The sequence below is a fragment of the Rhinatrema bivittatum genome, chromosome 4, assembly GCF_901001135.1.
Source record: "Rhinatrema bivittatum chromosome 4, aRhiBiv1.1, whole genome shotgun sequence".
In the NCBI taxonomy this organism is placed as follows: domain Eukaryota; kingdom Metazoa; phylum Chordata; class Amphibia; order Gymnophiona; family Rhinatrematidae; genus Rhinatrema; species Rhinatrema bivittatum.
In genome coordinates this window covers 55617803-55637302 of record NC_042618.1, presented here as the reverse complement: position 1 = coordinate 55637302, position 19500 = coordinate 55617803, and the positions used below count along the sequence as shown (strand labels likewise).

The 19500-nt window shown below is 45.4% G+C and overlaps 1 protein-coding gene across 3 annotated transcripts in view; it reads left to right on the top strand.

Annotated features, from left to right (window-relative positions):
• Positions 1-12525: 12525 nt before the first annotated feature.
• Positions 12526-19500, top strand: part of SNAPC1 (small nuclear RNA activating complex polypeptide 1) — a 40374-nt gene continuing 33399 nt past the window's right edge. The window contains exons 1-2 of one of the 3 annotated variants that reach the window (XM_029598151.1): positions 12526-12662; positions 15503-15638. In XM_029598151.1, the coding sequence (XP_029454011.1) occupies positions 15514-15638 (125 nt within the window). In that variant the 5' untranslated portion in view covers positions 12526-12662; positions 15503-15513. Of the gene's footprint in view, positions 12663-12684; positions 12947-13007; positions 13909-15502; positions 15639-19500 lie in introns of those variants that run through there. The other 2 variants (XM_029598153.1, XM_029598152.1) reach the window with 2 other exon arrangements.

The following is a 19500-nucleotide window of genomic DNA, read 5'->3' as shown; positions in this document are numbered from 1 at the left end:
ACTTACCAGGGGTACCCGCTCCTCGGGGGCTTCGCTCTCTTTTCTCTATTTCAGATTGCATATAGGAACCGGTACTCGCTCCTCGAGGGCCCATGTTCCTGAAGACTCTGAAGATTCTCTGCTGCCTAGAAGCTATTACAGATACAGACAATCGTGAGTTGCCACCGTACTCTCAGAGCTTTCCCTAGGACCAGGTACTCGCTCCTCGAGGGCCTAATTTTTTCCAGCTACTGAGCCTCTTTAAGATTCTATGTGAGATTGTCATCTACTACTGGCTATGTCTATAGCATACCCTGTCTACTCACTACCTATAGTCTCTCTACAGCTAGCAACCCTGGGATCACAGTTCCAGTATCTGAGGGACTTTAGCCCTGCCAGGCATACCAGCTCACTACTGCCACCTCTGGTGGTTCTACTAGCCTGTCTAATAAAAGAACTATCTGTGTCTGTCTCCATACTCAAGCCTAGCCGGTGGTCCCTCTCAGGATATCCTCTTGGGGGCGCTGTCATCTGCCAACGGCCCAAGGATTCACCTATTTACTACAGTGTGCTAACTCCTCCCTACTGGAGAGCTCTCTCATAGCAGATTGCTAACTCCTCCCCTCTGGGGGAGCTATCCACAACAAGATTGCTAAATCCTCCCCTCTGGGGGAGCAAACCACAACAAGATTGCTAACTCCTCCCCTCTGGGGGAGCAAACCATAACAAGATTGCTAACTCCAGTGAAGCCGGCTTTACAATTGGAGAAGCAGTACTCCTGGGAATCCAGCTGAAGGTATTGGATGTCAGTAACCATGGACCCAGCACACCTTTCTGCTTTGCAGTCTATACCAGGCCTGGCTCAACGCATCTCAGAACAGCAGGAAACCTTGGAGAAACTTACTGCAGCATTTCATCAGCTTCATACACAGAAGATACAAGGCACAGCTTCTACACAAGAAGATCAGTTACAGGAGGTAATTTTAAAGACAGCTGTTCCACTGGCGGTGCCTATTCGATTCTCCGGAGAACTCCAGAAGACTCTGGGCTTTTTGAACCAGTGCAGCTTACATTTCGCCTTACAACAATTGTCCGGTGCCCCAGAGAGACCTGTGCCACAAACAGACGATCTGTCTTTCTGAAGTATCTTAGAAACTTCCAGATACTTCAAGACATGTTTCTTGACATCCAAGGGATGCAACAGGCGGCACTCCTCCACATCTCTTTCCTTATCCAAAGAAGGCAAGAAATTGACTGATTCAAGTGAAAATCTGAGACCACTTTAGGCAAGAAAGAAGGAACAGTGCGCAGTTGAATCGTTCCTGGAGTCACCCAAAGCAATGGTTCCCAACAAGATAAGGCCGGCAGCTCGGAAATTCGATGCACAGAACATATAGTCACCAGAAACACTGTCTTCAATGTCAATAACCGCAAGGCAATGGCTACACAGTGGTTGAATCATAGGACCCGCCAAGAAATCCAACACCAGGTTAAGCCTCCACAAAGGAACTGATAACCGCAAGGGAGGACAAAGATGTTTCGCTCCCTTAAAGAAATGGGCCACATTAGGATGAGACGATAAGGATTCACCATTCACCTTGCCCCTGAAATAGGCAAGATCCGCAACCTGTACCTTCAAGGAATTAAAGGCCAACCCTTTATTTAACCCATCTTGTTATGATTCTGCTTGTGGGACAAGCCCTCAAGCAGCCTCTCATGTTTTTCCAGCCAGCCAGCCCCATGATGCTCTTTGTGGCCCGGAGGCCGCCGATGTTCTCCTCCCGCTGTCGCGGCATGGAATCTCTGCTGTGCTCTGCGGTGGGCCCGCTGCCGTCTCTCCTCCATCCCGCGGCCAGGAGGCCACAGACGCCGTTCCCATGCAGCCTGGAGGCCGCTGACATCCTCCACTTTCCAGCGCAGCATGGTGCCATCCTCAGCTTCCTCCCTTGTGGCTCCGAGGCTGCCCTGAAGCCTTCCTTCGTTGCGGCAGGGAGCCGCATACGTCGGGCCTGGTTTCACGGCCTAGTGCCGCTTCAGCTTCCTCTTAACAGCATGGCTGCTGCCCCGAGTCCTGCCTCCTTAGGCGCGGGGCCGCATCTCTTCTCAGGATTCTCAGGATTTAAAGGGCCAGTCCCTCTGGCTCCTCCTCATGATGTCATCCTGGGTGTTCCTCTTCAGCCCTACAAAAGGGCTCAACCTTCAGTTCCTCTTTGCCTTCGCAAGGAGTCAGTTATGGAGTCGGACTGCTCCTGGATAATCCATTCCAGCTCTTTGGTCCAGGAGTTCCTGATGTCCAGCTCCGCTTCTTCAAGGCTCTCTGTTCTTCATGGGAATTCCTTGTTTTCCTTTGTGGTTCCTGATCCTTCGTCTCATCTTTGTTCCGTGTTTGGTCTCTCGCCAGATCCTAAGTCCTTGTCTTCAGATGCCTTCGTCGTTCGACCTTCCTGATGTCTTCACCTTCAGATTTCCCTGAAGTCCTCTTCTTCTGATGTCCTGTCCTTCCTGAAGTCCGTCATCCTGTTGTCCTGCCTCTCAGGGCCTCCTCGCTGCTCTTGGTTGGGTGACCTGGGGGTCCAAGGTCCAGATGTCTCAGATGTCTCATTCCCTAGTTCACTTGACACCTCCTTGATGCTCTTGACTGAGTGTCCTGGGGGTTGAAGTCCAGATGTCCTGATGTGCCTGACGTCTTCGTGTCAAGTTGTCTTCGTCTTCAGAATCCTTTGATGTCTCAGTCCTCAGTCCTTTTTGCTGTCAAGCGTTCAGACCCTTTTGGCTCCTACGTTTAGGAAGCCTTCTGACTCTTTGGCACCCTCATCAGGGTAGCCGCCTCCTTGGATGTCATGGTTCCGGAGCTACCTCCTAGTGGGCCGTCCTCTCTTCATCTTCGGCTGACCTTCTGATTCGTCTTCCGCGTTGGGTCGGAAACCGCCGCTTCCCTTGGTTGACCACACCGATCATGCCGGGTTCCTGAAGCCTCAGTTCAGGATGGGTGCTGCTACAAGTCATGGCCGGATACCTTCATACTGAGTTTTAACTCTTCTGTCATCTTTCCACTCAGCAAGTGTCTTCATCAGTGTCTCTGATGTTCTTCTCTTCAGCCTTGCCTCATCCTTATCCAGTATTGTTTGACCTTGTCTTCAAGTCCTTGTCTGATCCTCGTCTTCAAGTATCGTCTGATCGTCTTCAGTCTACAAGTCTCATCTTGTTCCAGTTTCATCGTCTGCCCTCGACCTCTGTCCATCCTGGCGCATTTGCTGTTCCCATACGGCAGGTTCGAAAGGGCTATCGAGTGGCCGGAGGGCTATCCCAGAGACCAGCATTGCGTTGTTGGGTCTCTACTGATGTGTCAGTTTTGGCGGAGGTGTGAGTCCCTGGTCTTTTATTTATTTATTTATTTCGGGGATTTTTTATACTGAGGTTTAGCAGTTAGCCTTCACCCCGGTTTACAGTAGAACAAGTTGTTACATCGAACAAGAAATGGAACATATGTCAAAAATTACATCGAACTGTTAGAGGAATATATTAGAACAAATCTTAATCTCTTGAACAAGGGACGCATCATGGTCAACAAAACTTTAACAGCAACAAAGAACTGAGAAACAACTTTCTGAAAACAAGACTATAAGGCAGAGAGATATGCATGTCAAGGTGGGAGGACGGAGGGAGTAAAGAAGGGAGGGGTAAGAAGGAACGGACGGTGGGAGTAATGGATCACTGCAACATTAGAGTAGCATGTTAGGGGGACAGTGCGGGGTGGAGGGGGGAGGAGAGCATTAGGAGATATTAGTGAGATCATCCGACATGGGAGTTGTTGATGGTGGGGTTATGATGTTTAGCCCACGCCATCTCTGAATGTTTGGCTGAAAATCCAAGTTTTCAGTTCTTTTTTGAAGGATTTGCTGTTAATTATTGAGCTTAGGTGTTGTGGTATGGAGTTCTATAGGTTTGGTCCTGCAATTGATAAGGCTCTGTTTCTAGTGCTCGTAAGCTTCGCCGAGGGAATTGAGGGTATGTCTAAGAGTAGTCTGCGGGCAGTTCTGGTGTTTCGCTGAGGTTTGTATTGATGGATCATGTTGTTGAGTGTGGTGTTCTCCATTTTGTATATGGCATTGTGCACTATTGTAAGGGTTTTGAATTCAATTCTCTGTTCGATTAGGAGCCAGTGAAGATTTCTTAAAACAGGGGTGACATGTTCCGATTTTTTTCTGCCTGTTAGGACTCTGGCTGCGGCATTTTGCAGCAGTTGGAGTGGTTTTAGAGTAGATTTAGGAAGACCTAACAGGAGCAAGTTGCAGTAGTCAAGGCTGTTGAAAATCACCGATTGTAGCACTGTTCGGAATTCCTGATGGTGGAGAAGTGGTTTTAGATGTTTCAGGATGTGCAGCTTGTAGAATCCTTCTTTGGTTTTGGTTGTGATGTTCTTTTTTAAGTTGAGTTCTTTGTCAATCCATATGCCGATGTCCTTTGTATCGTTTTTTATCGGGATGTTAAGGTTGTCGATTATAAGGGAGTGTGTAGTGATCGTTTGTTCGAGAGATTTCTTCCTATGAGGATGCATTCCGTTTTATTCATGTTGAGACATAGCTTTAGTTGGTTTAGCATGTTTCTAATTGAGGTTAAGTGGTTGGCTGCTGTGATGAGTGCCTCTTCTAATGTGTTGGAAACTGGGACGATGAACTGGATGTCATCGGCGTACATATAGTAAGTTAATCCGAGACTGGAGATGAGGTGGCATAGAGGGAGAAGATATATGTTGAAGAGGGTGGCAGAGAGGGCGGACTCTTGTGGTACGTCGGTTTCGAGGGGGAAGGGGTTTGATGAATTGTTGTTTAAGGAGACCTTGAAGAATCTGTTATTTACGTATGAGGTGAACCAGTCGAGGGTACTGCCTGTGAGGCCGATGTTAGCAAGCCTTGATAGTAAACATGCAAGTTAATACATAAATAACATATAACAATGTTATTTATGTATTAACTTGCATGTTTATTAACGGTTTAGTATTATATACTATTTTGCTTACTTCAATTAATTGTTCAATGTAAAAATTTGTTTACTTCGTTTAATTTCTGTTCAATGTAAACCGCTAAATGAAGCAACAGTTACGGTTCCTTGTAAACCCGGGTGATATGTATATTATACAGGAACCTCCGGTATATAAATTTTTTAAATAAATAAATAGTAGGCTTTTGTGGTCAACGGTGTCAAAAGCCGCAGATAGGTCGAGAAGTATTAGAAGATGGCTTATTTTGTTGTCGAGACCTCTTATGATTTCATTCGAAAGGTTAACGAGTAGTGTTTCTGTACTACGGTTTTTTCTGAATCCATGTTGTGCATCATGTAGAATTTTGTTGTTTTCAAGGTGTTCGTTTAGTTAAGAAAAAGCTGCCTTCCCAGTCAACTTGGCAAGTAGAGGAAGGTTTGAGATCGGACGGTAGTTATTCAGGTCTGTGGGGTCTAGGTTCTTCTTTTTTAATATTGGAGTTATGGTTGCAGTTTTTAGTACGGTTGGCAGCTCACCTTCTTCGAGTGATTTGTTGACAATGGCGGCTATGGTTGGGGCGATGATATGAGCCATATCTTTCAGGTTACTTGTAGGGATGGTGTCTAGGTCATGACGAGCAGGGTTGATTTTTTTTTTTTAGCATTTTTTCGGCTTCAGTGACAGATATTGGGTTGAACTGCAACCATGGTGTTATGTTCATTGTTTCAAATTGATTCTCTGAGGGTGTGGAGTTGTTGAATGTGTTAGTTAAGAACATAAGAAATTGCCATGCTGGGTCAGACCAAGGGTCCATCAAGCCCAGCATCCTGTTTCCAACAGAGGCCAAACCAGGCCACAAGAACCTGGCAATTACCCAAACACCTAGAAGATCCCATGCTACTGATGCAATTAATAGCAGTGGCTATTCCCTAAGTAAACTTGATTAATAGCAGTTAATGGACTTCTCTTCCAAGAACTTATCCAAACCTTTTTTGAACCCAGCTACACTAACTGCACTAATCACATCCTCTGGCAACAAATTCCAGAGCTTTATTGTGCGTTGAGTGAAAAAGAATTTTCTCCGATTAGTCTTAAATGTGCTACTTGCTAACTTCATGGAATGCCTCCTAGTCCTTCTATTATTCGAAAGTGTAAATAACCGAGTCACATTTACTCGTTCAAGACCTCTGATGATCTTAAAGACCTCTATTATATCCCCTCTCAGCTGTCTCTTCTCCAAGCTGAAAAGCCCTAACCTCTTCAGCCTTTCCTCATAGGGGAGCTGTTCCATCCCCTTTATCATTTTGGTTGCCCTTCTCTGTACCTTCTCCATTGCAACTATATCTTTTTTGAGATATGGCGACCAGAATTATACACAGTATTCAAGGTGTGGTCTCACCATGGAGCGATACAGAGGCATTATAACATTTTCCGTTTTATTAACCATTCCCTTCCTAATAATTCCTAACATTCTATTTGCTTTTTTGACTGGTGCAGCACACTGAGCCGACGATTTCAATGTATTATCTACTATGACGCCTAGATCTCTTTCTTGGGTGGTAGCTCCTAATATGGAACCTAACATCGTGTAACTACAGCAAGGGTTATTTTTCCCTATATGCAACACCTTGCACTTGTCCACATTAAATTTCATCTGCCATTTGGATGCCCAATCTTCCAGTCTTGCAAGGTCCTCCTGTAATGTATCACAGTCTGCTTGTGATTTAACTACTCTGAATAATTTTGTATCATCCGCAAATTTGATAACGTCACTCGTCGTATTCCTTTCCAGATCATTTATATATATATATATATATATATATATATATATATATATATATATTGAAAAGCACCGGTCCAAGTACAGATCCCTGAGGCACTCCACTGTTTACCCTTTTCCACTGAGAAAATTGACCATTTAGTCCTATTCTCTGTTTCCTGTCTTTTAACCAGTTTGTAATCCATGAAAGGACATCGCCTCCTATCCCATGACTTTTTAGTTTTCGTAGAAGCCTCTCATGAAGGACTTTGTCAAACGCCTTCTGAAAATCCAAATACACTACATCTACCGATTCACCTTTATCCACATGTTTATTAACCCCTTCAAAAAAATGAAGCAGGTTTGTTAGGCAAGACTTCCCTTGGGTAAATCCGTGTTGACTGTGTTCCATTAAATCATGACTTTCTATATGCTCTACAATTTTGATCTTGAGGATAGTTTCCACTATTTTTCCCGGCACTGAAGTTAGGCTCACTGGTCTATAGTTACCCGGATCGCCCCTGGAGCCTTTTTTAAATATTGGGGTTACATTGGCCACCCTCCAGTCTTCAGGTACAATGGATGATTTTAATGATAGGTTACAAATTTTAACTAATAGGTCAGAAATTTCATTTTTTAGTTCCTTTAGTACCCTAGGATGCATACCATCTGGTCCAGGTGATTTTGTCTTTAAAGAACATGGCGAGGTCTTGGGTTAGATTGTTTGTATTGGTTGCTGGGGCATTGTTGCTTTTTTCATCTTCGAGGTTTTTGACAATGTTGAACAGAGCGTTTGAGTTATTGGATGAGTTATCTTTTGACTATAGTAGTTGCGTTTTGTGGTCATAATCGTGTTTTTATATGTGGCAAGTTGAGTGCGGTATCTTTGAAGGTTTGTTGGGCAATTAGATTTTCTCCATTCTTTTTCCATTTTTCTGAGGTTTGTTTTCATTGATCATAGATGCGAGTTAAACCATGGGTTGTTTTTGCCGTTGGTTATTTTTCTCTGTCTTGTTTTTTAGTGGTTTATCTTGTTTGCGGTTTGTTCTGTGAGGTGGTGCCATGATTGAATCGCTCTGTTGATGGTGGAGAGGTCTAGGTTTGCAAGTTGTTTTCCTAGCTCTTTTTGTATTAGGTCCGGTTGAAAGGGAGGGCGGTATTTGAAAGAGTTAGATTCACTTGCGCACGTCGTGTTTCCGGACTGTAAATGTGTTTTGCATTGTATAAGGAAGTGATCAGACCAGGGGACTGGGTTGGCTGAGATAGATGTATCTGAGAAGTGGTGATTGGTGAAAATCAGGTCCAAAGTGTGACCAGCTTTATGAGTGAGGGTGTTTACTTGTTGTTTCAGGTTAAAGCTGGAAAGCATGTCTAATAATGTTTGGCAGCTTTGTGTTTTGGGGTTGATGTCAGAGTGGAGGTTGAAATCGCCAAGTATTATAGTTGGGTTTTTTCTGCTGATGTTAGTTATTAGGAATTCCAGCAGTGGTGATATTTCATTTTCTAGGAGATTTGGAGGGCAGTAGACTAGGCATATTTGTAGGTGTTCAGAGTCAAAGAGAGCAATTTTGTATTTCTTTGGGAGGTTGTTAGGGGTCAGTTTCATGTAGAGATTCTTTTTTATTATCAGTAGTAGTCCGCCTCTTCTGCGGGACTTTTGAGGGATAGAGAATAGGTTGTAGTTGTTGTTGGCTATTTGATTCATAAGGACTTGGTCAGTGTTTTTGAACCAGGTTTCTGTTATTGCTATGAAGTCGGGCTTTTTCTCTTGGATTAGGTCATTTATTAGAAAGTATTTTTTGGTTATTGATTGGGCGTTTATTAGGAAGAAGGTGAAGTAAAATAGGCTTTTTATGTTCTTCTTCAGTGGGATGTTGATGAGATGGTTGAGTTTTCTCAGAGGAGTGGTCATGATTAGGCTGGTCGGTGAATTTGAGGTCGGTTTCCTTCTGTTTTGTTGAATTCAAATTGTTTAGCCTGGACCTGGGTGGGTGCGGGATTAGATGTATGGATGAGAGTTTGAGGGCCTGTTTTGTGTCTTGTGGGGAGAAGGTCATAGTGTGAGAGTCTCGGGTGACGTCAGCGGCAGTGCGACCGGCTCGGAGTCGGCAAGCTGACGCTGTCGGTGAGTAAATTATGGCCTCGTGGCCGGCGGTGGGCTGTCGGTGGTAGGGCGAGCTTTAAGGGCCTTACCCCGATAGGTCCTGGCGCCGTCTGCGCGGCCCTGGCTCCCAGCTCCTACTTCGCTGGTGCGGGCAGCGGAGGACGTGCGTCTTGGTCTGCGGTTCGCAGTGAAGAGAGTGCCTGGAGATCGCGCCGGGATTTAAATCCCCTCCTTGTCGCGTCTCGGGTGACATCAGCAGCGGTGCGACCGGATCGGAGTCGGCAAGCTGACGCTGTCGGTGAGTAAATTATGGCCTCCTGGCCAGCGGTGGGCTGTCAGTGGTAGGGCGAACTTTAAGGGCCTTACCCCGATAGGTCCCGGTGCCGGCTGCGCAGCCCTGGCTCCCAGCTCCTACTTCGCTGGTGCGGGCAGCGGAGGATGTGCGTCTTGGTCTGGGGTTCGAAGTGAAGAGAGCGCCTGGAGATCGCGCCGGGATTGAAATCCCCTCCTTGTCGCGTCTTGGGTGACGTCAGCGGCGGTGCGACCGGATTGGAGTCGGCAAGCTGACGCTGTCGGTGAGTAAATTATGGCCTTGTGGCCTGCGGTGGGCTGTCGGTGGTAGGGTGCACATAGGTTAAGGAAGTGGAGAACTTTAGAACTCGTAGCAAGGTGGCAATCACCACAGAAGAATATCCATACTTCAACAAGCAAGCCCTCTCAAGGGCCATATCATAAGACAAAACAGAGTCAGATCTTCGTGAATGTCAGGCCCCTGCTACAACAGATTCATGTATGGCGGAAGACAAAGAGGTGTCTCTATGAGGAGCCTTCACAGATCTGCATACCATGATCTTCTGGGCCAATCTGGTGCCACCAGGAGCACCATCCCCTTGTGTCCTTCGATCCTGCAAATTATCCTGCCCAACATGGGCCACTGGGGAAGGCATACAGCAGCTTGTCTTCTGGCCAGATCTGCATGAGAGCATCGATACCCAAGGACCTCACATCTCTCCTGCAACTGAAGAATCGAGGAACCTTTGCATTGTAAAAAGCTATTTATTTATTTATTTGTTGAGTTTTATATACCGTCGTTCAGTGAAGCCATCAGTTGCCATCAGCTCTAGGAACGGAAGGCCCTGTTACGCCCGTCGGTCGCAGACGGCTGCGACCTCTGTTGCTCACCTCCTTCTTTGCAGCTTTGACTACGTTTGGAAGTCTTGAGGCCTCCGCCAGCTATCGCCAGCCCGCTCACCGTTCCTGGGCCTCCCTGCATGCCACGGATGCTGCCAACCACCATCTTGCCTTCGGAATCCCCTAGGCATGCGCACGCACCGGCCAGTCTTAAGCACATCATGGCGGGAACCTCGGGTGCGTCTCCTCCGGATGACATCATCCTTCCAGGACATTTAAGCCGGCTGGCCCTGCCTACCTACAACTTGGCAATGAGTTCCCTCATTGCTGAATCCGCTTCGCTCACTACGGACTTCCCGTTACAGTCCTGCTGCTTTGGCGTTAGACTTCAGGGTAACCGCTCCACGGGGGCCCTTCCTCGTCTCTGGCTATCTGCTCCTCGGAGGGCCTTTCGCCTTGGACTGCTGCTTGCCCAGTTTCCCGGGGCTTCTCCTGGAAACTTCGCTACTGTGAGTCCGCTCTGTGGACCACTACCGTACCATAGTTAATGAGGAACTCTCATCGATGTACCCCGCGCTGTGGACCACTACCGTACCATCTCTAGTGAGGAACCCTCATCGGTGTGCCCTGCTCCATTGATCACTACCGTATCATCTCTATTGAGGAGCCTCATCGGTATACCCCATTCTGCGGACCATTGCCGTATCTTCACTACAGAGGTATTCGCCTTGGGCATACCCCACTGCACAGACTCTGTGACTTTCTCCTGCACTCCCCGCTTCATGGTCATTGCCTTTCTATTTCTCTAATAAAGACTCTATTCCACAGCTGTGTCTGACATCCGCTGAGACCTCGCCTCCCGACAGTGAGGCTCGCAGGGCTCCCCCTTGTGGGCGGTACCATCTCTCACCTTGGCCCAGGGCCCACATACCTACAAATCCTAACAGGCCCCAGCGATCCACTATGAGCTGAAACGCTTCATTCAATTCTCCTGGGTCCAGACTCTCCCTGATGAGAAAGTCTGTCTTATGTAGTTTTTTTTCCTGCATTGTGAGAGGCCAAGATCTCCTGGAGATGCCCTTCTGCCCATTCCATAAGTTGGTCTATTTCCAGCGACACTTGCTGGCTCTTGGTTCCTTCCTGCCGATTGATGTAAGCCACCGTCATTGCATTGTTTGATATTACTAGGACTGCTTGACCCTGCAGTCTGCTGCTAAACTGCAAGCATGCCAACCAGACCACTCGGGCTTTCAGGCGATTGATGCTCCAGAGAGACTCTTCTGTATTCTGCGACAGAGTGTGAGACGGATAGTTTCTACTGTGTTTTGGTTACTGGGAAAACCATTCTGTGTTAAAAAAAAACAACCCAAAACAGAACGAGGAGAAGGGCAGCACAGTAATTGTACAACAGAGCACTGACTCTGATCGGATCCCGTCATCATCATATCTGGGAACTCTTCGGATTTGGCCCAGAGACTCTTGTGAACACCCTAAAACTCTGGGTGCCCTGCTGCAGAAAGCCAGAAGGACAAGGGTCTGGAACAGCACAGGCTTGAGATAGGAGGAGCATCAGCACCCGTGCCTCAGGAAGGTGATGCGAAGAGAAAGATGAGCAGGAGCATTGCCCTCCACCGTGGGCAACAAGAAACCGAAGATGCAGGAGGAGGAACAGCAACCGAAAATAAAACAAGGGCAGAGCAGCCCCATGCTACAGGAGGAGGAAGAAATGGAGCACATGTCCTGTGGGCCTGGGGAAAGAGGAGGTTCCTGTGCTTAATGAGAATGGAGGTGAGAAGAGACAATGAGAATGCATGTGTGTGTGGAAGAGGGAGAGAAGTGAATGAGTGTGAATGAATATATGCATTTATGGGCATGTGTAGAAAAGGGAGAGGAGTGAGTGTGCATGTATACGTGTGGAAGTGAAGTGAGTGTGTGTATGTAAAACAAGAGTGAGTGTACATGCACTTCCACAGGTGTGTTGAAGGAGAGAAGTGAGTGTGCATATGTGTGTGGCCAAGGGAGAGAACTGTGTGAGAATGAGCATGTATGTGTGTGAGTGAACATGTGAGTGTGCTAGTGTGTGAGAGAGAAAGTTTGTGCCCATGCTGCTACCGTCCTTCCCACCAACCGTGACAATCTCAGGGTGACAGGAAATCAAATGTTCCCAGGTATAGTCATCATAATGATTGGCCCAATGTCTTTCTGAATAAGAATGCAGCTTGGCTGGAGAGCAGGGCAGATAGATGAATGGAGATTTACATTATTTTTACACGTTGAAACCTTGACCTTCCTGTGCTATAAATCCTTATTAACAGCTTTTCTAGATCCAGTGGTTGCAGATACCATCTACAAAACTAGGACATTACCAACATTGAAGTATCTGAGATAATACTGGTGTAATGATTAGAAGGGATCCAGTAAATTGGCAAAGAAATCTTTTTGAAATGACAGCAAATTTTCAAATTTTTTTTTTGGCAGAAATATTATGGAACCGTTTGCTGAACGTGGGACGTCACAAATGACTTATCCAGAAAAGGCTGTCTTATTTCCTCCTGGCCAGCAGGGGGGGAACCAATGCCCTGAGGTTAGGCATTGGTGAGAAGTAGCTTTTCCTAGTTTCTTCCCGGTCGCTCGACTTTTACGCAGCAGAGAATTTACTATTGCAGCAACTGCTGACGTTACAGGCTGGCGCTCCAGGAGCGCAGAAGGTAAGCGCACGGGAGTTGTTTTTCTAAAGCAAAGCAACCCTTCCCCCTGCCTCCTTATTGTGTATAGGAGGTGGGAAATTTCAGGGAAGGATGCGGTTTTAAATCCTTCCGCCTTGATTGTCAACGAAAGATTTATATAATAATGTCTGGCTCTGGGATCTGTTATTTCTTTCACTCCGTTGCATTTATGGACTTGTAGTTTCAGTTTCTCTGAAAAGAAGTCCTGCAAGGCCAGACGTGCTGGAGCCTCCTCTTACCCCGGGCACACGTGGCGCTATGCACATGTGAGCAGTACCTGTGAAAGTGATCGTTCCTGACCGCCAGAAAGCACCAGTTTTCTCTGGACAGTTTGATGTTTCTACCCTGATTCTGAATAGCAGCAAGAGCGTTTCTTACACTGGACAACAGTATGAAGGGAAGCTGTTTGCTTTAAAGAGCTCAGGATCAGGCTCACTTCATCAATCTGACAAGTGGATAAACTGGGATTATTTTAATTTAAATATTTATTACTGGCCTTCTGGTCCTCATTCATTGTTCCTGCTGTTTTTCTTTCCCTTCAAACCTGATCCTTCATTTGATTTTTGTTGCTGTTCCAGTTCCCCATCAGCTGGAGAAGAGCAGCATTTCTTAAATGATTATTTATTCTCTTGTTTGTAGTAGATTGTTTACAATTGCAGAAAAGTGCTGATCACTTTGGGTTTCTATTTGCAATCTCTGAGTACAGTATTACTCCACCTTTTTGTTAAGGATATAGAATTGCACCTTTCCACTCCACATTTTTTTTTTCGTACATAAATGCCTAAGGTGCCTCATTCCTTGCAGCTTTACTTGGTTACATCTTCATAAGAACAAAAGAAGTGTCATGGTCCATCTAGCCCAGAATCCTGTATCCAACAGTGACTGTCCCGGCATCTGGAAATACCCAGCAAATAAAAATATAAAAGTACTATATTTTCAGGTGTATAAGCTGCAGCAGTATATAAGTCACACTCCCCCCTATAAATTGCCATTTTGATGAAAAAGTTGGTAGATAAGTCGCACCTTCGTATAAGATGCACCTGTTTGTACAGCAAGGTTAATGGCACAGGCTGAGAGAGATTGTGATGGTATATAAGTCGCACTGATGTATAAGTTGCAGTCACTGAAATCGCTGAAAACAACTGTGACTTATCCACTGGAAAATATGATATGTTTCATGTTGCTCTCTGCAAGAATGTAGGAGTGGAGAAGGTTTAAAGACTCAGAAGTGAGTAATTACATGGGCATTTAATTGAGGGCAGGGACCACTTTTTTAATGGGGCAAATCAGCAGGAACTCTGGTTACTAGTACACAAACCAATCTGTGTAAGAAAAAACAGGACAAGGGATTGTAGTTAGAAAACTCACCCACCAGCCCTTATTACCAGGGAGGTATATAACTACTAACCTACAAGGGATTTCTAGGTAGTAGAGAGCCTTCTATACAGAAAAAAATTGTCTCATCTGACTTTAATAAAGGCCTTGAGTTATAGTGCCAGCTCTCCTCTGCCCCTTGGTGCCTATACTCCTGAGGTTTTCAGGAAACCTGCTGATACTAATGAAGAAGTATGTGTGTATAAGGGAGGCTGTGGTTTTGTGTATGTGTCTGAGGCAATGCAAGGTGAGTGGTATATGTTTTTTGAAGCTGATTAAAGGAAAAAGTGGCTTCATGTATGTTTCAGGAAGGGCTTCTAAAACTGTTCTGTTGACTCCCTCTCTCATTGGGTTTTCATGATTTATCCACAATGAATATACATGAGAAGCTTGAATGAATATACATGAGATAAGTTTGCATATATTAAAGAGAAACCACATTTGCTTGAAAGGCAGAATATAAATCAAATAAATACCTAAATATATCTCATGCATATTTATTGTGGGTGTCCTGAAAACCTGGCTGGCTTTGGAGTCACCAGGGAAGCTTTGGGAAGGCCTATTTACAGTAAAGCCAGTGGTTCTCACTGGCTTTACTGCAGCTGACTATGGGGGACACCTGTTCTGGTGTCCCCCATGGTCAGCTGCATTTACAGGCTATCAGTGAACAGAATACATGAGATATATTTGCATATATGGGATCTTCATTATATGCAGACCTCTGCATATTCTTCATTGTACATATGCTCAAAATCTGACTGGCTATGGGATCAACAAGACAGGTTTCGTGCCATTGACCTGAGGCATCATTTGAGGGAGACTGGCTGTGTGTGCATTTGAAGCAGTGGAGCCTGTTGCTGTGCTTATGGGTCTGAATCTGTGACAGGAAAGCTGTGTATGTATCTGCGGCTTGATGAGGGAGATTGTCGCTGCATGTGTGTGAGAGGTTCTGTGAGGAAGGCTGTGGCTGCCTAAATGGATGAGACAAGTATTTTTAAATTTTCAGGGTTATTTCTTTAAAAAACCCCAACAGTGCTGTGCACTGAAATGATTCCTACACTGGCTTGATTCTGACACTTGCGTCAGTTCTTCCCTTGTGCAGTGACATACTCTCGTGCTATTGTAAATAGTCTTATGGGTTAGTGAGGCTGATTCTTCCCAGGCTTAAAAGGTCTTAAGAATTCCTCAGAGTTATTGAAAGGTGCATTCAGTTTCTCCTAATAGTACAAAATCTCTAAACAAGTTAGTGTGATCCCGTTGTATTGTACAGTGCAATTTTTGATGTCTGCACTTTCAGTCCTCTACCAAGGGAAGATTTCAGGTCTATTAACTGAGCAGTCCGATTCATTTTGCTGAAACTATTTTCTTGCCACTAAACTGACTTGCCATCCTTCTGCTGTTCTATTACCTGTGCGTCACTGTTGTATGGACATGTTTCCTCTGGCCAGCGCCTGCCACCATGGATTTTCCTGGTCTGAAGACAGATTGCGAGACGCTACTCGGTCGCTTTCAGGAGAGTGCCAGCGTGCGCTTTGAGGAATTCTCAGCTATATGGAAAGAGATGAAATTCTCCACTATATTTTAGTAAGTTTTTATTTCTCCTGCTTTGGATCCTTGAGGCTTGGCTTTTTTTGTTTTACCCTTTTGGTGAAAAATCTGTGATAAAATCAGGGCTAAAATATGTGACTTGGTGATGTGTAAAGAGCCTTTTATTGTGTTACTAATGTAAGGGCCATCAAAGATGATGGGCCAAAAAGGGATTTAGGTGTGTAGAAGTAATTTTCTTGCCCTCTTCCCCCAGCACAACCACCAGAAATGCCCCTTTTTTCAGTCGTGATTAAAAAGTGTGCATATTATTCTTAGTGGGTAAAAGTACATGGGCTGTTTTCCATAGATAGCTGGATGAATTAGCCATTACATGTGGTGACGTCATCCGGCAGTACCGAACAGACTCATCTTTCCTAGCTAGTAAAGCTTTGAGCTCTACTGAGCATGTGCGGGAGTTGCCTCCTTGAGCCTCTTCATTAATTTTTTTGTCAGAGCATAAGCACGGATGTGAACTCAGTCCTTCCATACATTTTTCTTTAAAAATCCTTAAATACTCTTGAATACTGATATTTTTCTACAGTTAGTTTTCTACAGTTTAGTTGCCTTGCCATCTCTGCAGTACCCACAATAGTAATTTGTAGTGCTGCCCAAGAAAAAGAAAACGAAGATTTTCTTGAGGAGGCAAGGCTTTTAGATGTTGGGCTAGAAGAAAAATTTAACAGTGAGTGGCTTCAAAAACTGCATCTGTGGCAAGGTAATCAGGTCAATGCAATACTGTGTGCATGGTTTCTGTGATTCCTCCACTTAGTATCATCGCGATACTAAGTAGGAGGAACCACAGAAAGCATATTGAAGTACAAAAAAGAAATCTCGAAAAAAAAATTCTGGGTGCCCAAGTTAGACGGTCCAGGCTGCGTATCTTGTGCTGGGGGCAGTGGAAAACGGATGCTCGTATTGAGCATCCGTTTTCTCAACCCGCACTAACAGCCACCTCTCCTGTGTGCCCGATGCCAAGGAAGTGCTAGGGACGCACAGTTTTCCCTATCACCTCCTTTTTAGCCTGACCCTTCATTTAAATAATGCATCACGCGCCCAGGAGAGGTGGCTGGGCGCGCATTAGGAGAGCAAGCGCTATGATTGAGCCCGTCTGAATGTGCCTTGCTTATGGTCATGATCTGTGTTATTGGTGCCTTGGGCTGGAACATAATCAAAAGAATTGTTACATCTATGGACGGATGTCCCCACACTCCCAGTGTTCCTGGGGAGTTTGAATTGAGGAGCTGCGTAAATCTCTCCAGAGTCACAGCAGATCCTCTTCCCACAATGCAGCATCATCTGCGTTGCCAGGAAAGGAGTTGAGCAGGAGGTCCTCAAAAGCTCCCCCATTCAATCAGGTCAAAGCCATGGGGTCTAGTAGTGTTAGCTACTCTGCATCAAAGAAGCAGCAGCATTTATTGAAACCATCGGATCCTGCGTCAAAGAAGTACAAGCAATCTAAGCACAATGCATCAGCTTTGGCTCAGTCGATACACCTGATGCACATCCTGCCAGTGCACATGATGCACCAAAGCCCATGGTATATGCGGCCTGTGCTTCATCAATGCACCTAAAGGCTTCTGTGCTCTGCTGCTTGGTGCATCTGGTCCTCTGCTGCATGACACCACGATGCAAGTACAATAATGCATGGTGCAGTCCCGATGCTATTGACTCAACATCCTCATTCTGCATCAGATTCCTCGACACAGCTCACTAAAGATCCACTGAAGCAATCAAAGTCAGGTATCCAAGCATTCCACTCCAATTCCACCTAATTCCCCCACTTTCACACTCACACCCATACTCTCCTTCCCTCTCCCCCATTCCTCACTCCCACCTCTAAATTCCTCCTTCGCCCCCTTCCTGTTCAGTCCTCTTACCTTCTCCTGATTTCTCAGCTCGCCTTCTCCTTTTACCCCATCCACCCCTCCTCCCCACCTACACCCCTCACCCCCTCCCCATCCCCCCTCCTCCCGTATAACTCTACACAATTGTATTTCCATGGCATTGCTGTATTTATGAATACTTTGTACATAGTGATACTCTATATATATTTGTAAATTTTGCTCATAAGTTTTGTTTAATTATTTCCCTCCTCTTTTCCCCCTCCTCATTTGTTCTTATGTTAAATTCGTTATATCTGTTCGATGTAAACCGCCATCCCAGGCGCCTGTTTCAGTTACACTGTAAACCGATGTGATATCCCGGATGAACGTCGGTATATAAAAAATTTTAAATAAATTAAATAAATAAACTCCATCAAAGCTACAGACGCATCAAGCCTGACACCATGCTCTTCAGGCTGCTCTACCAGCACAACTATATACAGCCCGTACAAGATCTGTGAGTGAAGGTGTCTGATTTCCCCTGCCCCCTCTAATTACAAGAGCCCTCACTCTGCTCAGATTACTTGCAGATTGTCTTTGTTTGGAAGCACTGGAGCCAGTAAGAACCATAGTTCCACTCATCTCCAATAAACCTCCCATTCAGATGCAGGAACCTATCCTAGTCTCCAAAGAGGATGTTCTGCCACCCACAAGTCAGATGACACATCAGTCACTTGACCAGATTGTGGTTTTGGTGAGAAGTTTCTTTATCTCTTTGACTTAAGTGGTCGGAAGGAACTTTCCAATTTCTCCTTTCCACTATTGCTGAGGCGATTCCTCAGATTGGAGTCCCAATCTCACCTATAGAGGTGAACATGTCATCAGAACCCTTAAGTTAGGGTTCTTCATCATCCCACTCTCTTGCGGTGGAGTCCAATCAGTTAGAGGTGGGGGACCAGGCAATATCTTCTCAGGGGCAACCAGAAAACCATCTGGTTCACCACCTTCATCGATGGAGTCTTGGATAAGAGAGCCCATGCATTAGGTTCAGAAGACAAATCTGCAGGTATACCTTCTGACCCATTTCTAGATTTCCTGGATCCCATCTCGCCCCTTGAGGACTTAGCATATTTCAAATTTGTAGAAAAGATGGGATCGAATTAAGGTGTCCATGTTCCTAAAGACAAAGACCCATGCTTGGAACTTCTCTGTCTTCTTCAAATTCTGGACACACCATCAGAACCAGCTGCCTTCCAATCCCCAACATCATCAACATCATATAAATGAGCATCTGGGAAACTCCTGTTTCAGGCATTCCTATGGCTAGGAAACTTGATTTGGTGTTATTCAGCTGCCAACAGACTGAGGTCATCAAATCCGCCATGAAAAAAGCAAAAAAAGACAAGAATTCACTCAAATTGAACACCAGGAAAAGATCACAGACTGTGCTTACCACTTGCAAAACTATCCACCAGTTCTACGTGGTACAATATCTGCACAACTGCATTTAGAAGCTGAAACCTTTTCTGCAACCAATGGATAATAATAATAATTATCCCAACTGCTTTTAGATGCGGAAGAAAACATTCATCACCTTCTCTGATCTATCTGTTGTTCGATTCTGATTCACATACCTCTTTAGTCTCTATTGGGGCTTGACGTATGGTGTGGCTCAGAGCGAGCAGCAGATATGAAGATATCCATGAGAAGTTGGCAGTCCTTCCTTGTTTAGGAGACAGCCTATTTGGAGAAAAGTTCTGATAAAAGTCCAGAATGTGGCAATACCTCTCAATGGTTCCCGAACAATTCTCTACATTGAGATGCTCATTCTTCACGTACAAAAATCCATACTTTCACAGACTTCTCTACCTATCTTTTCAGTAGTACCATCTGCCACCTCTTCTGGCCCAATGCTAGCAGGTGCTTCTGGTCAGATCTCAATGGCGAGAGTGCTGTCAGCCTAAAACTACACAACTGACCCAACCCAAGCCTGTGCTCAGTTTTTGATTCAACCAAACAATCCATATGAGTAAGGG